Raw genomic sequence first — 18,413 nt, forward strand, 5'->3', positions numbered from 1 at the left:
GGGGTGGGATCACTCTGTCTCTCCTTAACCATCCGGTGGGATCACTCTGTCTCTCCTTCACCATCGCGTGTCAAGGCCCAGGCTTCAATTTCTTCTGCCCAGGCCCGGACTCTAATTGGGGGGCGGGATCACTCTTTCTCTCCTTCACCATCGGGTGGGATCACTCTTTTTCTCCTTCACCATCGCGTGTCCAGGCCCAGGCTTCAATTTCTTCTGCCCAAACCCGGACTCTAATTGGGGGTGGGATCACTCTTTCTCTCCTTCACCATCGCGTGTCCAGGCCCAGGCTTCAACTTCTTCTGCCCAGGCCCGGACTCTAATTGTGGCGGCGATCACTCTCTCTCTCCTTCACCATCGCGTGTCCAGGCCCAGGCTTCAATTTCTTCTGCCCAGGCCCGGACTCTAATTGGAGGGGTGGGATCACTCTGTATCTCCTTCACCATCGGGTGGAATCATTCTGTCTCTCCTTCACCATCACGTGTCCAGGCCCAGGCTTCCATTTCTTCTGCCCAGACCTGGACTCTAATTGGGGGGGTGGGATCACTCTGTCTCTCCTTCACCATCGCGTGTCCAGGCCCAGGCTTCAATTTCTTCTGCCCAGGCCCGGACTCTAATTGGGGGGTGGGATCACTCTGTCCTCCTTCACCAACGCGTGTCCAGGCCCAGGCTTCAATTTCTTCTGCCCAGACCTGGACTCTAATTGGGGGGTGGGATCATTCTGTCTCTCCTTAACCATCCGGTGGGATCACTCTGTCTCTCCTTCACCATTGCGTGTCCAGGCCCAGGCTTCAATTTCTTCTGCCCAGACCCGGACTCTAATTGGGGGGCGGGATCACTCTTTCTCTCCTTCACCATCGCGTGTCCAGGCCCAGGCTTCAATTTCTTCTGCCCAGGCCCGGACTCTAATTGGGGGGGTGGGATCACTCTGTCTCTCCTTCACCATCGCGTGTCCAGGCCCAGGCTTCAATTTCTTCTGCCCAGGCCTGGACTCTAATTGGGGGGGTGGGATCACTCTGTCTCTCCTTCACCATCGCGTGTCCAGGCCCAGGCTTCAACTTCTTCTGCCCAGGCCCGGACTCTAATTAGGGGGGCGGGGATCACTCTGTCTCTCCTTCACCATCGCGTGTCCAGGCCCAGGCTTCAATTTTTTCTGCCCAGACCCGGACTCTAATTGGGGGGCGGGATCACTCTTTCTCTCCTTCACCATCGCGTGTCCAGGTCCAGGCTTCAACTTCTTCTGCCCAGGCCCGGACTCTAATTGGGGGGCGGGATCACTCTTTCTCTCGTTCACCATTGCGTGTCCAGGCCCAGGCTTCAACTTCTTCTGCCCAGGCCCGGACTCTAATTGTGGCGGCGATCACTCTTTCTCTCCTTCACCATCGCGTGTCCAGGCCCAGGCTTCAACTTCTTCTGCCCAGGCCTGGACTCTAATTGGGGGGGTGGGATCACACTAGTTATGATCATGTCTCACCTCTAGTCTTCTCTGTCTTAATTTCAGGTTTCCACCATGTGTTGTAGATAGTTCAGGAGGTTAACTTGACCAAGCAGTCTTTGGGTTTCAGCTAAGTATTGTTTAGAATACCAGAATAGGGAGGATGGTGTAGTTTATTAGATTGATACATATATACCAACAGGACAGTGTACATCACTGTGACAACAGCGTTTGTTTTCATTCAAAGGCTTTATGGTTTTTCCTATAATACCTGGTGGGCCGGTCTCCAGTCAAAATGCCCGGGCCGATTTTTTGTCCCAGTCCAGCCCTGGTGTAACTGACTGTAAAAAGTCAGCATAAGGAAAATAAACTACACTTAAATTTGGTTTATATCTGACCCAGATAGACTGCAGGTCATAAGTTCTCACCTGAAGTTCATTTCCCCTGATACTGGGACCGACACCTGCGGCCGCCTCGGGTCTCTCCTCCCCCTGCCTCCCCTTTCCGTTGTTGTGCCAAAAAGTGATTGCCTGTTGCACCTGCTGGCCTCCACCACTTGCTAATGTTACTCAATTTGTGAAAGCTCCGCAATAGCCACTACCAAACAATTGAGTTATTTTTACACATCTCCCAGCATCTGGCCAATCCACCACCTTTCAGCGTTTATACCGTTACGAAAAAAACAAATAACAACAACAACAACAACAACCAAAAAAAACCCCATCGGCCCATAAAAAAGAAAAATGACCATCGGCTCACCGGGCAAATGCCCGGTATGCCCGATGGCCAGTCCAGCTATGTCACTTGGTAGAAGCTCCTTACCGTTTGAAGAAATCTCTTCTCAATCTGCTGTCCTCTTTTGCTTGCATCTTTTTTTTTTTCCATCTAAGACTGACGTTATTCCATGTTAATTAGTTTTCCCCGTGAAAAACACAGCAACTCATCTTATTCCTGGGCGCCAGGGATTCGTACTCCGGATCTCAGCAGAGAAGTGCCAATAAACGTTGCAGGCTCATCCAGGTATCAGTTTGACACAGGTTCTCTTCTGTGACGTCACAGTTGGAACACTAACGCCTCTGCGTAACCATGTTTACAGGGGGACGCTTTGGAGCTCTGCTGCTCAGCAACAGAAGATTTCAGGTTAAACTCTAAATCCAAATAAAATCAATATACTGTATATGTGTATAGTGTACCGCGTAAGAGTTCATTTTATGGAAGAGGTTGACAGGTGACCGATGGCAGCCATACTGAGGTGAGTTGTTGAGGATATGTCGAGCTGTTGATAAGCACGGCTGTTTTTGTGCTCTTATATACTGTTAGCCTGTTTTGGCTGGCGTTAGTGAAGCTGCTTTCAACTGGATGTAACATTGTTGAACTCTGATGATTAATGAATAAACTCTCGATGTGACGGTGGTAGAATGTAATTGTAACCCTGTATTAATTTAGTCGTTTGATACCGTTTAATATTCAGTACATCTGTTTGGTGTTTTGTTTTTAACATGCCCTGGAAAAAGTTTAAGTTTTACAATGCCGCTGATTTACGACTCTTTCGCGACAGTCAACTGTGGCGGTTCTCAGAGGTAGCTCATGTGAGCCAGCAGTGACATCTGTACATTTATTCTCCTGCTAGGTAAGAATTGGTGTTTTATACGTACATTGTTTCTTTCTATATGTTATCGTTTGGTTATGTTATGATGTGTGGTTAATGATGATTATTAGTGTGCTAATCGTGAATAAGCTAGTAAGCTTGAAAATTAGCAGCCATGTTAAGCGGACTTCGGTGATCAAGTTCGTGTGTCACTGTTTGGAATATAAACCCATATGGCTTGCACTACTTTTAAGATGTAAGCTAAAGGGATGTGTTTTTAAAAAGGTGCAAGAAGGACCTAACTCAGTGAGCAATGTGTGTTCAGTGTACAGTAAGTTGTCATTCATGTTGTGCATTTGAACTAGCAGACTGCACTGTTGTTGTTTAGGGGCTATGAGCACACATGGTCTGTAGCTGTGTCAGAGCAAGCTTTTGTGAACCAGCGGTGATATCTGTACACGCAGTACCTTTAAAATACTCATGTTTCATTCTCCTGCTAGCAGTGGAGGAGACTTTTCTGCTGTGGAATTAGCCCTGCTGTCCTGCCATCTTACTGGTGCCACTGAGGGATCAGCGGCTGCTACATATTCTTCTCGACCTCGAGTATTTGGACTGAAGGACTCACAGACACGTTTCATATTTAGCTCTATACATTTTTTTAAAATTTTTTTTTAATATATATTTTCTTGGCCAGCTATTTTCTTATTCACAAAGGCTGTATGGAGACATTTTGGTTATTGCCACAGACACTTTCTCTTACTATGGATGGAGGATGTTGCACTTTTACAACCCATGGACTGAGAAAGGACTCAATAAGTCATATGTTCACATATTCCAGGGTTAAACAAAAGTGAGTCTCAATTTGATATTAAGTGATGTGTTGGTAACTGATGCCAATGTTTTTCTTCTTTCTCCCTGTTTAAATCCCATTCATGTAAGGGACCCTAATTTTATCCTGCTACAAACATATTCACCCAGTGTTATTTAAGTAAAGCGGATGTGAGAGAGGCTGTGATGAAGTCCTGGAGTTTTTAAGGATGTACGTGCTCCAGTCCAGAAATTTGTATGATATGTTGGACACAGGTGGTAAAGTGCCATCACATCCTGAATAAATTGTCCTCTGTTCTTTGGTAAGCTGACATATTGGTTACATAATCATATTGTTTATCTGAGGGGAAGTGTGAGTTTTAGAATACTGGAGCCTAAGGTTAGGTGCAATAATATTCAACTGTAATATTAGTTTATAACTAGGTCTTGTCAGTTAGCCGGTGTTCAATTCAATTCAATTCAATTTTATTTATATAGCGCCAAATCACAACAAAAGTCGCCTCAAGGCGCTTTATATTGTACAATAGATCGCACAATAATAAATACAGAGAAAACCCCAACAATCATATCATATGACCCCCTATGAGCAAGCACTTTGGCGACAGTGGGAAGGAAAAACTCCCTTTTAACAGGAAGAAACCTCCGGCAGAACCAGGCTCAGGGAGGGGCGGCCATCTGCTGCGACCGGTTGGGGTGAAGAAGGAAAACAGGATGAAAGACATGCTGTGGAAGAGAGACAGAAATTAATAACAGATATGATTCGATGCAGAGAGGTCTATTAACACATAGTGAGTGGCTGGAAAGGAAAAACTCAATGCATCATGGGAATCCCCGGCAGCCTACGTCTATTGCAGCATAACTAAGGGAGGATTCAGGGTCACCTGGTCCAGCCCTAACTATATGCTTTAGCAAAAAGGAAAGTTTTAAGCCTAATCTTGAAAGTAGAGATAGTGTCTGTCTCCCGAATCCAAACTGGAAGCTGGTTCCACAGAAGAGGGGCCTGAAAACTGAAGGCTCTGCCTCCCATTCTACTTTTAAATACTCTAGGAACAACAAGTAGGCCTGCAGAGCGAGAGCGAAGTGCTCTAATAGGGTGATATGGTACTACAAGGTCATTAAGATAAGATGGGGCCTGATTATTTAAGACCTTGTATGTGAGGAGCAGGATTTTGAATTCAATTCTGGATTTAACAGGAAGCCAATGAAGGGAAGCCAAAACAGGAGAAATCTGCTCTCTCTTTCTAGTCCCTGTCAGGACTCTTGCTGCAGCATTTTGGATTAGCTGAAGACTTTTCAGGGAGTTTTTAGGACATCCTGATAATAAAGAATTACAGTAGTCCAGCCTGGAAGTAATAAATGCATGAACTAGTTTTTCAGCATCACTCTGAGACAGGATATTTCTAATTTTAGAGATGTTGCGCAAATGGAAGAAAGCAGTCTTACATATTTGTTTAATATGTGCATTGAAGGACATGTCCTGGTCAAAAATGACTCCAAGGTTCCTCACAGTGTTACTGGAGGCCAAGGTAATGCCATCCAGAGTAAGAATCTGGTTAGATACCATATTTCTAAGATTTTCAGGGCCGAGTACAATAACCTCAGTTTTATCTGAATTAAGAAGCAGAAAGTTAGCGGCCATCCAGGTCTTTATGTCTTTAAGACATTCCTGCAGTTTAACTAATTGGTGTGTGTTACCTGGCTTCATGGATAGATAGAGCTGCGTGTCATCTGCATAGCAGTGAAAATGTATGCTATGTCTTCTAATGATGCTGCCTAAGGGAAGCATGTATAATGTAAATAGAATTGGTCCTAGCACTGAACCCTGTGGAACATCATAATTGACCCTAGTGTGTGAAGAGGGCTCTCCATTTACATGAACAAATTGGAGTCTATTAGATAGATATGATACAAACCACTGCAGTGCAGTACCTGTAATACCTACAGCATGTTCTAATCGCTCTAATAGGATATTATGGTCAACAGTATCGAATGCAGCACTGAGGTCTAGCAGGACAAGCACAGAGATGAGTCCACTGTCAGAGGCCATAAGAAGATCATTTGTAACCTTCACTAAAGCTGTTTCTGTGCTGTGATGAGCTCTGAAACCTGACTGAAACTCTTCAAATAAGCCATTTCTCTGCAGATGATCTGTTAGCTGTTTGACAACTACTCTTTCAAGGATTTTTGATATAAAAGGAAGGTTGGAAATTGGCCTGTAATTAGCTAAGACTGCTGGGTCTAGAGATGCTTTTTGAGTAAAGGTTTAACTACAGCCACCTTGAAGGCCTGTGGTACATAGCCGATTATTAGAGATAGGTTGATCATACTTAAGATTGAAGAATTAATTAATGGCAGGACTTCTTTGAGCAGTTTTGTAGGAATGGGGTCTAAAAGACACGTTGATGGTTTGGAGGAATTAATTATTGAAGTTAACTCAGAAAGATCAATTGGAGAAAAAGAGTCTAACTTAACATCGATGGTACTAAAAGTAGCTGTAGATAATATTACATCTGTGGGATGATTATTGGTAATTTTTTCTCTAATGATAAAAATTTTATTTGTGAAGAAGTTCATGAAGTCATTACTAGTTAACGTTAAAGGGATTGTTGGCTCAGTAGAGCTCTGACTGTTTGTCAGCCTGGCTACAGTGCTGAAGAGAAACCTGGGGTTGTTCTTATTTTCTTCAATCAGTGATGAATAGTAAGATGTTCTGGCTTTGCGGAGGGCTTTCTTATAAAGCAGCAAACTATTTCTCCAGGCTAAATGATGATCCTCTAAATTTGTGATGCCATTTCCTCTCCAGCTTACGAGTTATCTGCTTTAGGCTACGTGTTTGAGAATTATACCACGGAGTCAGGTACTTCTGATTTGAGGCCTTAGTTTTCACAGGAGCTACAGTATCCAGAGTCGTACGTAGTGAGGAGGTAAAATTATTAACAAGATAATCAACCTCTGTTGGAGTAGCGTTCAGGTAGCTGCTCTGCTCTGTGTTGGTACAGGGCATTGAAGATGATAACAGTGGGTGGATTATATTCTTAAACTTAGTTACAGCACTTTCAGAAAGACATCTACTTTGATAAAGTCTACTCTCCACTGCTGTGTAATCAATTATTGTAAATGTAAATGTTATCAGGAAATGATCAGACAGCAGAGGGTTTTCAGGAAACACTGTTAAATGTTCAGTTTCTATGCCATATGTTAAAACAAGATCTAGAGTGTGATTAAAGTGGTGGGTGGGTTCTTTTACATTCTGAGAGAAGCCAATTGAGTCTAATAACAGATTAAATGCGATGTTGAGGCTGTCATTTTTAGCATCTACATGGATGTTAAAATCACCCACAATAATTATTTTATCTGAGCTGAGCACTAAATCAGATAAAAAGTCTGAGAAATCAGAGAGAAACTCTGTGTAAGGCCCAGGTGGACGATAGATGATAACAAGTAAGACTGGTTTCTGAGTTTTACAGCTGGGGTGGACGAGGCTAAGCATCAGGCTTTCAAATGAATTAAAAGTCTGTCTTGGTCTTTCGTTAATTAATAGGCTGGTGTGAAAAATTGCTGCCACACCGCCCCTCGGCCTGTGCTTCGGGATTTCTGGTAGTTAGAATGACTCGGGGTGTTGATTCATTTAAACTAACATACTCATCCTGCTGCAACCAGGTTTCTGTAAGGCAGAGTAAATCGATTTGTTGATCAATTATTAAGTCATGTACTAACAGAGACTTGGAGGAGAGAGACCTAATATTTAATAATCCACATTTCACTGTTTTACTCTTTGGTTCAGATGTGGATACTGTATTGTTCTTTCTTTGTGATTTTTTATGTTTAAGTTGTTTATTGCTGGTTTTTAGTTTGTTTTTGTCTGTTTGGGAGCTGACACAGTCTCTATGGAGATGGGTTTTGGGGGGGGGTACCAGGAGGAGAGAAGCTGCAGAGAGGCGTGTAAGACTGCAACTCTGCTTCCTGGTCCCAACTCTGGATAGTCATATTTTGGGGAGTTTAATAAATTGGTCCATATTTCTAGAAATGAGAGCTGCTCCATCCAAAGTGGGATGGATGCCGTCTCTCCTAACAAGACCAGGTTTCCTCCAGAAGGTTTGCCAATTATCTATGAAGCCCACATCGTTTCTGGGACACCACACAGCAAAAATGCCAGTGTTGATTTTTCAGTGTTAGTTGAATTCAACAGAGTTCGGAGTCTGATCAACACTTAATCGAGTTAAAATACCACATCGGGAGTGGATTCCTGAAAAGTGTTAGTGTGGATTTTAGTTGTTACTGCATTTTAACACTATGAGTTTGGAATTAGACCACACCCTCATTTCCTGTGGAGCAGCGCATTTCAGAATCTTCTTCGGTCGCCATCTTTTCTTGCTGCTGCGGTAAGTTTTATTCGGTTAAATATTAAGTTTTAGATTGATATTAGTACAAGTAACACGATAACTAGTAAGAAAATAGCATTTCTATCAAAATGCATGATCTTTAAGTGTCATATTTGAATTTTAACTGTTTTTTTTATTAAGCTGGTCTACTGCTAGCTAGAACTCCACCAAAGTACCACTTACTTTCCTAATATTCATTTAGCATATTCTGGCTGTTGGGAGAATATAACAACTACAACTTGTTAATATATATCTCAGTGTTTATTAAACGCCCTTTATTTAATTTCGAATCAAACTTGCCAAAGCCTTAGGTCAGGCGGGGCCACTTGCAATCCACGTCACTCCTACATGCAGCCTGTATATTTAGGTGAAGAAACAAAATGCGATTTAGCCCTTGAAGTGATTTTTTTCATTATTCATAAATGATTTAATGTGAAGGCAATATGTGCAGAGTGCTACAGGCCCTTGTAGGCAGTGTAGTCGGTGCTGCAGGGAGAACGTGTGGGACTCCCCCTCCCGTTCTGTGTGGGAGGGAGAAACTTAGGAGTTGCTACCCTCGAGAAACGCTAAATGAAAGCATGTAAATATAATAATAACCACTGCAGCCAAAAAGAGTGGTTGATGAGCCCAGCGGTAAGTAAGCTGTTAAGACTCGACTGTACACTGTGTTTGCTGACAGTAAAGCTAGTTACTGGCTACGAACCCAACGCAGAACCCGTTTATTGCTTTGGGAGCTAATTAACATAACGCTACATTAATCTGCCTTCTCCTGTGCGCTCACCAAAGAATTTAACCATTCCTTTGAAGATGTATATTTTAATAGGCTTGGTTGAGTTATCTGATATGACTTTTTATTATTTTTTGCAATATTTACATACATTTTACACACGTCAAGCCCTAACACCTACTTTTCCTCTTTTTGGATTTCTTCTAAGATGTCATCATGTTGCTGAAAGTCAAGTACCAAAGTTCCAAGAAGTACATACGGTTACAGCCAGGTTTCACATACTTGGAGTTCATCAGTGAAGGTGGGTGGCAATCTTGTAAATCTTTATAACAAGCAGGACAAGAAAAAATATTTTTGATATTTTGGCATGAAGCAGACCTTGGAGATAGCCGAAAAATGCACAGTGTGAACTGGCCAGATTGACTGCTTGTGGGACTAACAGTGTTGAGTTAGCACACATAAATTACTCAAATTGGTTTTGCAAACACACAAGTTAGTGACTGAAATGTCACATTGCTAAACTGCTTTTAAATAAAAGCAATGTGGAATTTCACATTAGCTTTGGAGATACAGCCTTTGTTCCATTCGAATTCAATTCTGTTTCAGATATGTTTACGTCACATGTTATCATCTTCCTTTAGTGAAAAACAAGTTTGGACTTCCTGATGTTACTGAACTGCACATTTTTGATGAGACTGACACAGCGGTGGAGGAAGACATCTTTCTTGAACTTATAGAGGCCAATCCTGACATATGCCTGACTGTATGTGACAGTGCAGCAGGAGATGGTAAGGTTTCATTTCATTGTTAAGTCTTGTTTTAACGAGTGTTCAGGGATTTGCAGCTGCACATTTTTTTACACTATTTGGCTGTGGCAATTTGGATATTAAAATGTATTAAGACAAAACTGAGCATACAATTAGCAAACATTTCAAACTACAATTGATACATTATTGTATTTTACATATTAAGCACACTCTTTTCATGAAAGCATAAAAACAAATTGCTTTACATAATTAAAACTGATGAAAAAACTTTACACATGTTAATTGATCCAAAATACATGAATAAAAGCTATGGTACACATGCACTCAGAAACACTTATACCCTTATCACACTCATTTATACACTCCATCCCCCTTCCTGCAAAAAAGCTATTTTCTTTTTAGTTGAATTTGGAATATAAATAAAAATAAAGAACTTAAATGACTCTGCCATATTGTCATTCTGATTATTTTAAGTTGTATGTAGTTATGTTATATGGTAGTATGATACCCCAGAGTTGCACCCCTCTTCTAGGTCAGTCATCCATTAGTTTTGTCTTTCTTTTTCATGTTTTTAAGCTTGTTTTTTTTTTTTCTATAGCTCATTCAACATCATCGTCCCTCACGGATACCATGTCTCTGTCCTCAAGTGACAGTGATCTTCACAGAGATTTGGGGATCCCCGTTACTGGAAGTAGACTGAGCACTGGGGCCAAGAACAAGCCTACCACAGAAGTTTCAGAGTCAGAGGCTGCAAAAGAGGTACTTTAGATGCATTTTAAAAATGTAATTAGCTAATTATTATTGTAAGTTTAGCTTGTCACAATATAAATATGGTTTCATTTAAACTTATAAAATTTTTGCAAGGTAAGATAAGCACGGTGGCACGGTGGTTAGCACTGCTGCCGCACAGCAAGAAGGTCCTGAGTTCAATTCCACCATCAGGCCGGGTCTTTCTGTGTGGAGTTTGCATGTTCTCCCCGTGTTTGCGTGGGTTCTCTCCGGGTACACCGGCTTCCTCCCTGTGGTGAGGAAGCCGGTGTACCCGGTTAGGTTAATTGAAAGATCCAAATTGCCCGTGGGAGTGAATGTGAGTGCGAATGGATGTCTGTCCCTGTGTGTTAGCCCTGTGACAGACTGGCGACCTGTCCAGGGTGTACCCCGCCTCTCACCCTATGACAGCTGGGATAGGCTCCAGCCGCAACCCTGGAAAGGATAAGTGGAAGCCAATGAATTGGATGGAAGATAACTTAATGCATTGCTGATGGGATTTCGGTGTGTGGGAGTGGGGTTGCTCTTTACCCTATTAATGTTAGTTTTTTGTATGAATCTGTAATGGTGGGTTAGATTTATTTAATAACATACATGTGCTAATTGACAATTCTTTTGTTGAAGATGGTAGAAAATGCATTGCGCATAAAACCTGGAGGTGAGGATGTCTTGGAGGAGTACAAGTCTGAGAAATCACTGCAGCATCGCACGCGCAGGCAGCTTGTTAACATACTAGCTAGTCACATGACTGAGATGCATGGGTAAGTGGTTTTGAAGAAACAAAACTAATTCAGATCAAAAGAGGTGATCTAGGACTGCTTTGTTTTCAAGACGTGTAACACTGAATTATGTTTAGGAAACCACATTATTATTAAAGTGGCAGGATTTATTTTGATTTTTCTGTTTGTATTTGTTTTCTTTGCTGTAAAGGAGGATTCCTTCACGTAAGCAGAAAGAGAAGTATGCCTTGGGAATCATTACACTTTTTCCTTCGCTGAAGGATCCTTTTTCTCCAAAAGGCTATGTAAGTAAAAAAAACAAACTTCATACCTGAAGACAATTTAGCTTTATAGACTGTAACTTTTCAATGTTTGTTTGACATATAATTCATCAGTTAAAAAATTGAAAAACAAAAACTTTTAGTACATTTTTTTCTTAGTTGCTTATCTAAAAATGTAATTGATTATTAAAATCTTTGCTGACAGTAGGAATTTATCATTAAATGCATAACAATTGTTGAAAACATCTATCTATCAAACTACAACCCTATAGATAAAAATGTAATTTTTTAGGTTATAAAATTATAACTGCAATTCTAAGATCACTTAGTGATTTACTTATTTTTCCACATTTTTGAAAATACATTGACAGGAGCACTTCTATGATGGAGAAAAAGGCACAGGATATTTAGCATGGCGCCTCAAAACCATGTCCAGGAGTAGAGATCGGAGGCCAGAGAAGGTAGCCACATCTCCTCAAGCGCAAGGACCAAACCGCAGAAGATCAACAGTGACAGTGCCTCAACAGCTTGATGGAGATGCCTGCAGGGAGGCTGTATCGTTTCTTCTTCACTGTAATGATGAGACAGTCATCTTTGAAAAGATGAAGATGACCTTTCAACATCGGCAGAACCTCGTGCATGATCCACAGAGAACGACAGATGTCCTCAAAACCTTCCCACGATTTTTAGACATCAAGGGACTAGTGAGTGGTGTTTTTATTTTTACTGCTGTTTTTTCTTATCGGGCCAAATGTTGGCAATTTACAATGGCATTTTACTTAAAGTATTTTTATGTATTTATGATTAATAGCTAAACCAAGACTTCCAACTGTTGTTTGGGGCTGAAACCGCATCTAAGCTCCTTGAGAAGTGGGAAATAGCGTTTAAACACAAGATTATTGATGAGGCCCGACATCTGACTCGATCAGCTGAGGTGCACCAACTTCTGAAAGCTGCTGAGAAACTTGCAACAAATGATGAAACCAGTAAGGCTACTCTCTCTCTTGGTTTGTATTCCAGCCAGCTAAAGCTTTTTTATTTTTGAATTGTAATAGTCCATATGTCTTGTTTTTTCCTTGTCTTTCCCTGCCTAAAGACTGGGACAGTGATATGGCTTCTCTGCTGCTCCTCCTTCATTTGTTGCCACCCACTGCTGGTCGGAAGAGGACAAAAATTAGTCCATGTGATGCTGTGGACAAAATGGTGCACTTTCATAAGGTGAATATACCTCTTCTACTACAATCCAATAACGTTAACCCATTAGCAACAGCATATTTTTAAGTTGACATTACAAATAGACTTTTTATAATGTAAGGCCATGTCCTGTGCAGTTTGGTCTCCTACAGCTTTCTGGGAGCACTGGTAAAAATTGAAGACTTGCTAATTTTTCTGCTGTGCTGCTGTTAGGTGTCCCTTCTGATTTTTAATAGTTTTCCTCTTACAAAAAAGTGAACAATTACATTAATATCTCTCCATCAATTTCTAGACAATATTTCAGATTCTTTAGTCGCTCAAGGGCCATACTGGAGTACTTAAGACTAAAATATGACTGTAAATATGTGTCAGTTTCAAGTGTATGTTTCTTTTTCCCAGTCAAACTGCAGCATTGATGAACACCTGCGGAAACGAGAGGGAAAGCAGCCATACATCCTTGCTGTGGGCCGCACCCAAAACAACATCCATCAGTTCTACATTGTCGTGGACAAGCACCTTATCCCCTGCCAAGCCACCAGCTCCTTGGGTGCTTTTGATGAATTGTTTAAATCTCACTACGTTTTCAACCTGTCCTATGATGAGTCCCTGGTCCAGCTCTACACACACTGATAAAAGCTATTTTGGAGAGAGGTATATATAATCTATGCAAATCATGTAAGATTTACTCTATTATTGCACTCAGCCAAGGAATTATACAGTAATGGGTTAATTATATCCTTTTCTTAAGAGTAACAACATTACATTAAAAAATGCAGTAAAATATACCCCCAAACCGTGAGTCTTATGTTCCTAATTGCGCATGCGCCAGACCGCGCTTTTTGACTGAGCGGGACAGCAAGCAAATTCTGGGTCCTTTCTTCAGCTTCCATCAAACCCGATCGAACCACAGAAGTGAAGGTAAGCTATTTACATAGGGTGAATGATATATAATAGCGCATGCAAATTGTAATTTTTGAAGTAATGAGCTATTACACTTTACTTGTATTGCTTAGGTCTGTGTAATGCACCATTACTTGAAATAAAACCTTGAATCTGTTGCTGTCTGTTAACCGTCTAGACAACTGTCGGTAAGTTGCAATGAAATGTGTTCGTGGTGCGCTTTTTATCAGTCAGCATGCATGACCAGTCCCGGACTGGTAATCGGAACAATGAGGTCGTGTCCAAATTCATGGGCTGAATCCTCCTGAGGGCCCGGCCTTTGCGAGCTATGTGGCCGGGTCCTCAGAAGGTCGGGTAGGCCGGATGTAAACCTACGTTTAACCTGAGTAGCGAAAGACAGCGGTGATCTGAAAATGATGTGCCGGGGGTTGTGCCGTTCTCGGCGGCTCTAGTGACACTCGAGCTCTCGGCTAGCTATCGAGCTTGTGGGTAACAGACGTCTCCGAAAATGTCGAAGCACTTGTGCAAATATGCGATATTTTGATAAACTGAGCAGATATTTGAAATTTACACACCCACATTCTCGCCTGAAAATATGTTAAAAGTTTATTATGTGACCCAGAAAGAATAATAAGAGTAATTTTAAAACGTAGTAGCGGCCGCCATTGCCGGAAACTGGAGTTTGGCTGGGCCGCGCTATGAATTCTGGGATATGGTGGGCCACGAAGGACACACCCGACACATCTTTCAAATTCGGGGAAAATGAGGACGCATTGGTCAGATTTCGGCGCGTCGGTGTGACGTAATCGGTCTATAAATACGTTGGGAGGATGCAGCCCATGAATTTGGACACCCCCAATAATTGCAAACTACTTTCCTTCCTTGATGGAAAAGAAAATGGACGTCAGACGATCTTTATTATTATTATTTTTTTGAGAAATGAGAGCGGCAGTCATTAAGTTGTGGTGGCTCTGCTTCTGGGTCAACACATAAAGCAGGTAAACAAACTTAAATCCTGTATGTCTTTGAAATTCTATGAACACTGGGCAGATCATTCCCAACAGCCGTGTTTTAAAACTCTTAAAAAACAGCTGTTGCATCCGTCTGCGTCTCCCCATTCATCTTCACTGTACCTCGTCATCCCGGAGAGCTCAATGAAAGCTTTCTCCCAGCTGTAACTGGCGGTTTTGTTTTAGCAGCACCAGAACTTTCTGAAAAAGCTCTGAAGCATGCTTGGTTGTATTTAAAAATGTGATAGATACCGCTTTGCTCCCGTATCTGCTTCATAATCCGCTCAGCTGTTCGCACTGCGGAGAAACACTGGGACACAGCAGCATCATGAACTCCAGCTATAGGGAGATTTTTCAGCAGCAAAACAAATAAAGCCAACGTGAAACGATCAGTAAAAAACAAAGACTGCTCTGAGAGTTTGAATTATTAACTGTATTTATTGATGTGTGGTTAAAGAGTATCTTACGTTCAGTAAGTAGGGGCAGGTCCCGCCTTCCTCACCTCTGATTGGATAGAAAGTCTCTCCTACTTACTGATGATTAAGATACTCGCTCACGGGGTGGGACAAGTATGTCTGAGAGAGGGAGGGCGTCTCATGAGACCATCAGTGTTGCCAACGGTCTCTGACAGAAAGTAGCTGAAGTGCCCCAGGGTGTCACACCAAAATAAAAGCAGGGGGGGTAAAGCTCTCAGCCTGAAATGTTTTCCCAGTCCAGGCCTGTGCATGACTGTCTGACTGCTTGTTATAAGTTTAAAAATTTGTCAATGCTAGCTTTTTCTAAAATATTGAAATGGCAGATGTTAAAAAATAAAACAAAGTACTACTGTATCCCACTAGTATGTGTGAAAATACCCACTGTTGCTGCACCTAAGATTTTTTTGGAATTGTGGGATCAAGTAAAATATTTTTGAATATATTTTATATTATATTGGGTAGTGTTAGAACGTCAGTGCTTAATAATTGTTTTCATAATCATATGTCCCCAATTATTCAGCGGGTCACATATAGAAACCTGGTTATTTTAAACACCTTGGGTCCAAATTAATTTTGAATATTATATGTCTGGGCTATAATTTGGAGAAATACGGCATGTTCTGTGAAGCATATTACATCTATGAATATGATCTATGAAGCTAATTCCATGACGCATGAATATTAATCTATGCAATTGCAATGCCTTCATTTTAGTGAGGTAATTACACAATCTGTAATTTCTGCATAACAGACCCATGTTAAGTATAACATACAGACAGACTTCTCAGATAACAGGAGCAAAGAAAAACTGAAGAAGAATATTCCCCTTATGTTTAATTTCTACCTTCATTAAAGAGACTCGGGTTGATAAAAAACTTGTAACCAGGTACATGTCTGAAAATTTATTTTGTGTAATGTATTTTCTTATTTTTGTTGCATGAAAAATCTGTGTATGTGGACACTCACTATTTGCCCTCTTTTTCAGGTCCTCACGTGTGTCCTTTACAAGCAGAGGCTCGCTGATCGACGGCACTGTTACCAGTTCTAGGGCTGACGCACCCACCCACGTCCCCACCCCCGGTGTATCCTTTACAGGTATGCAAGTTTCTAAATGAAATAAATCACATTGACCTTGAAAATGTGGTTAATCTTAACCAAAGTCCTCAGTTATGTGAAAATGAATTGGAAATGCAAGTTGTGCAACTTCACAACGACAAAAAGATTAGACCTGCTGAAACACATCAGGCTAATACATGGGCATTTTGGTCGAGTCCACTCCATACCCTGCCTTCATGCAGATTGCCCTTGCACTGTCAAGCCATGGGGTGCATTAAGGACACATTTGTCAAGGCATCATTCACAGTCATCCCAGCCAGGCAACATCCTTTCGTTCACATGCATTGTCTGTAATTCATGCTCTTTTGACAATGAGAGGCAGTTTTTTGAACATCTGTGCCATGTGTTTTTGAGGATTGTGATTATCTTTTGCAGCGTATGCGTGCCAAAGGAGGAGCTGCTGGTTCCAAGATGAGACCTTTGCTGGACACTTTGAAAGAGGTATGTTATTTGACTTTTTTCACAAATATGTAATTATGGAGGGCTGCAGTGGGTAGCAAGAAGGTCCTGGGTTCAAATCCTGGCCCAGGGTCTTTATGCATGGAGTTTGCATGTTCTCCCTGTGCATGTGTGGGTTCCCCCGGGTACTCAGACTTCCTCCCACAGTCAGAAAACATGACTGTTAGGTCAATTGGTCTCTCTAAATTGTCCTTAGGTTTGAGTGTGTGCGTGCATGGTTGTTTATCCTGTCTGTCTCTGTTTCCTTGTGATTGACTGTCCAGGGTGTACCCAGGCTCTCACCTGTTGAAAGCAGAAGAGAGGCATCAGCCATGTTTTTTTTTTTTTAAAGTAATTCAGTCTTAATGTATGTAAATCACTCGACTTAGTCTTTTCACTAAATTGTATCTCCCTACAGACACAGAGCATTGAGAAGAAAAGGGATCTTCTTATCTGCTACCTCGGGGAAAGACAAGAAGATCTTTTTCATGACTGCCAGGTATGTCATATTGATAACAGATTACTTATTAACTCAAGGGATCCTAATGTTCTTCTCTCCTGTCCTCTCCTATCCCCTGTTCTCCCCTTCTCCATTCATCTTCTGTCCGCTCTCCTTTTTAGATCAACTGAAATATATTGAAAAAGCATCTTAAATAAAATAAAACATGTGTATGCTTTTTATTTCTTTCTTTTTAACACGTAGGAATGTGAGGATTACACAGACAATATGATGAAGGTGATCGTGATCCACAACATCATGGCTGAGGAGGATCCATCAGATGTGTTCATTGTGATTGAGGGAAAACAAGTGATGGAGGGATGTGGAAGCCGAACAAAGGCATGTGTACAACTGATGGGACTGATATATGCCCTCAACCTCGAATATCCGAAGGAGCTGAAGAACACATTTGACACTTTTCAAAAACTGTTTTTGGAACTTGACTGGGCGAAACCACTGAACAAGGTCCACGGCCTCAAAAATAAGCTTATGCAATGCACACACATTTCCCCTCTTGTTCCCAGAGGATCTTTTGTCCAGGCATAGCTTGATGGAGCTGTAATTTTTCTTCTGACAGCAAGCACAGAAACTACTGAATGTTGGTGTTAGTGTTCTGTTCTATTTATACATATGTTTGATAACGTACATGCACAGAAACAACCTTGTAGAGTTTCTGTGCTTTTGGCTTTTAAAATGGACTAAGTGGCCTTTGAAAGTGTTGTCTGCATTAGCTGTTGTGTTGCACTTTATTCTGTGTTTTTATGGAATAAAAACATTGAGATGATGAACCATTTGAATATCTTTTTTGGGGGGGTACGTTTTACCTTATATGAATAGGTAATGTTTATCAACTGATAATAATTAAATTTTATTAGTAATTATCAGGTATTACCAACTAGCAAACAAGAGATAATTTTACCTAATTTCAATGAGTAAGTAGCTGTTGAATGTATACATAAATATGGGGTAAATTTTACCCAATTTAATTAAGTATTTCATAGCTTTTTATTGAAGCTATTTTATACACAATATATTGAACTAAACCAACCACAAAAAAGGCTATGCAAATTGTTACCTCAGATTTATTGGGTAAATTCTATAGATGAGTTTTTACAGTGCATTTGTGCAAACAGCAATCTACAGCATTGATGCTACAACAACAAGTGGCTCTCCAAGGGTTTGTGAACTTCGGGCAAAGTTCTTCAACTAAGTTAGAAAAATGTTCAAATGTTTCATCTGTCAAGCTGTACATGCCGCTAGCCAGTTACTAATAACTCACTTAAGACTT

The 18,413-nt window shown here is 41.2% G+C and overlaps 1 protein-coding gene across 6 annotated transcripts; it reads left to right on the forward strand.

Annotated features, from left to right (window-relative positions):
- Positions 1-7,973: 7,973 nt before the first annotated feature.
- On the forward strand, positions 7,974-18,189 carry LOC109195489 (uncharacterized). 6 transcript variants are annotated; one of them, XM_025898534.1, is made up of 15 exons: positions 7,975-8,230; positions 9,166-9,258; positions 9,599-9,745; positions 10,323-10,483; positions 11,117-11,253; positions 11,423-11,516; positions 11,864-12,196; positions 12,304-12,478; positions 12,589-12,710; positions 13,086-13,337; positions 13,516-13,604; positions 16,058-16,167; positions 16,564-16,629; positions 17,045-17,125; positions 17,330-18,189. In XM_025898534.1, exons 2-10 carry the CDS (start codon positions 9,174-9,176, stop codon positions 13,314-13,316), a joined length of 1,485 nt encoding a protein of 494 aa, XP_025754319.1. In that variant the 5' UTR covers positions 7,975-8,230; positions 9,166-9,173; the 3' UTR covers positions 13,317-13,337; positions 13,516-13,604; positions 16,058-16,167; positions 16,564-16,629; positions 17,045-17,125; positions 17,330-18,189. The 6 variants fall into 6 exon arrangements, with proteins under 6 accessions (XP_025754320.1, XP_025754319.1, XP_025754316.1 ...); XM_025898535.1 differs by having other exon boundaries at positions 7,974-8,230; positions 9,599-9,663; positions 9,697-9,745; positions 13,086-16,167; XM_025898531.1 differs by having other exon boundaries at positions 13,086-14,584.
- Positions 18,190-18,413: the final 224 nt, after the last annotated feature.

Source organism: Oreochromis niloticus, linkage group LG14 (genome assembly GCF_001858045.2).
Source record: "Oreochromis niloticus isolate F11D_XX linkage group LG14, O_niloticus_UMD_NMBU, whole genome shotgun sequence".
Lineage (NCBI taxonomy): Eukaryota > Metazoa > Chordata > Actinopteri > Cichliformes > Cichlidae > Oreochromis > Oreochromis niloticus.

Coding starts and splice junctions, on each gene's coding strand:
- LOC109195489 (XM_019347623.2), top strand. CDS start 9,174: ATGTTGCTGAAAGTCAAGTACCAAAGTTCCAAGAAGTACATACGGTTA. Junction 9,746..10,322: donor TGACAGTGCAGCAGGAGATG/GTAAGGTTTCAT, acceptor TTTTTTCTATAG/CTCATTCAACATCATCGTCC. Junction 11,254..11,422: donor CACATGACTGAGATGCATGG/GTAAGTGGTTTT, acceptor TTTGCTGTAAAG/GAGGATTCCTTCACGTAAGC.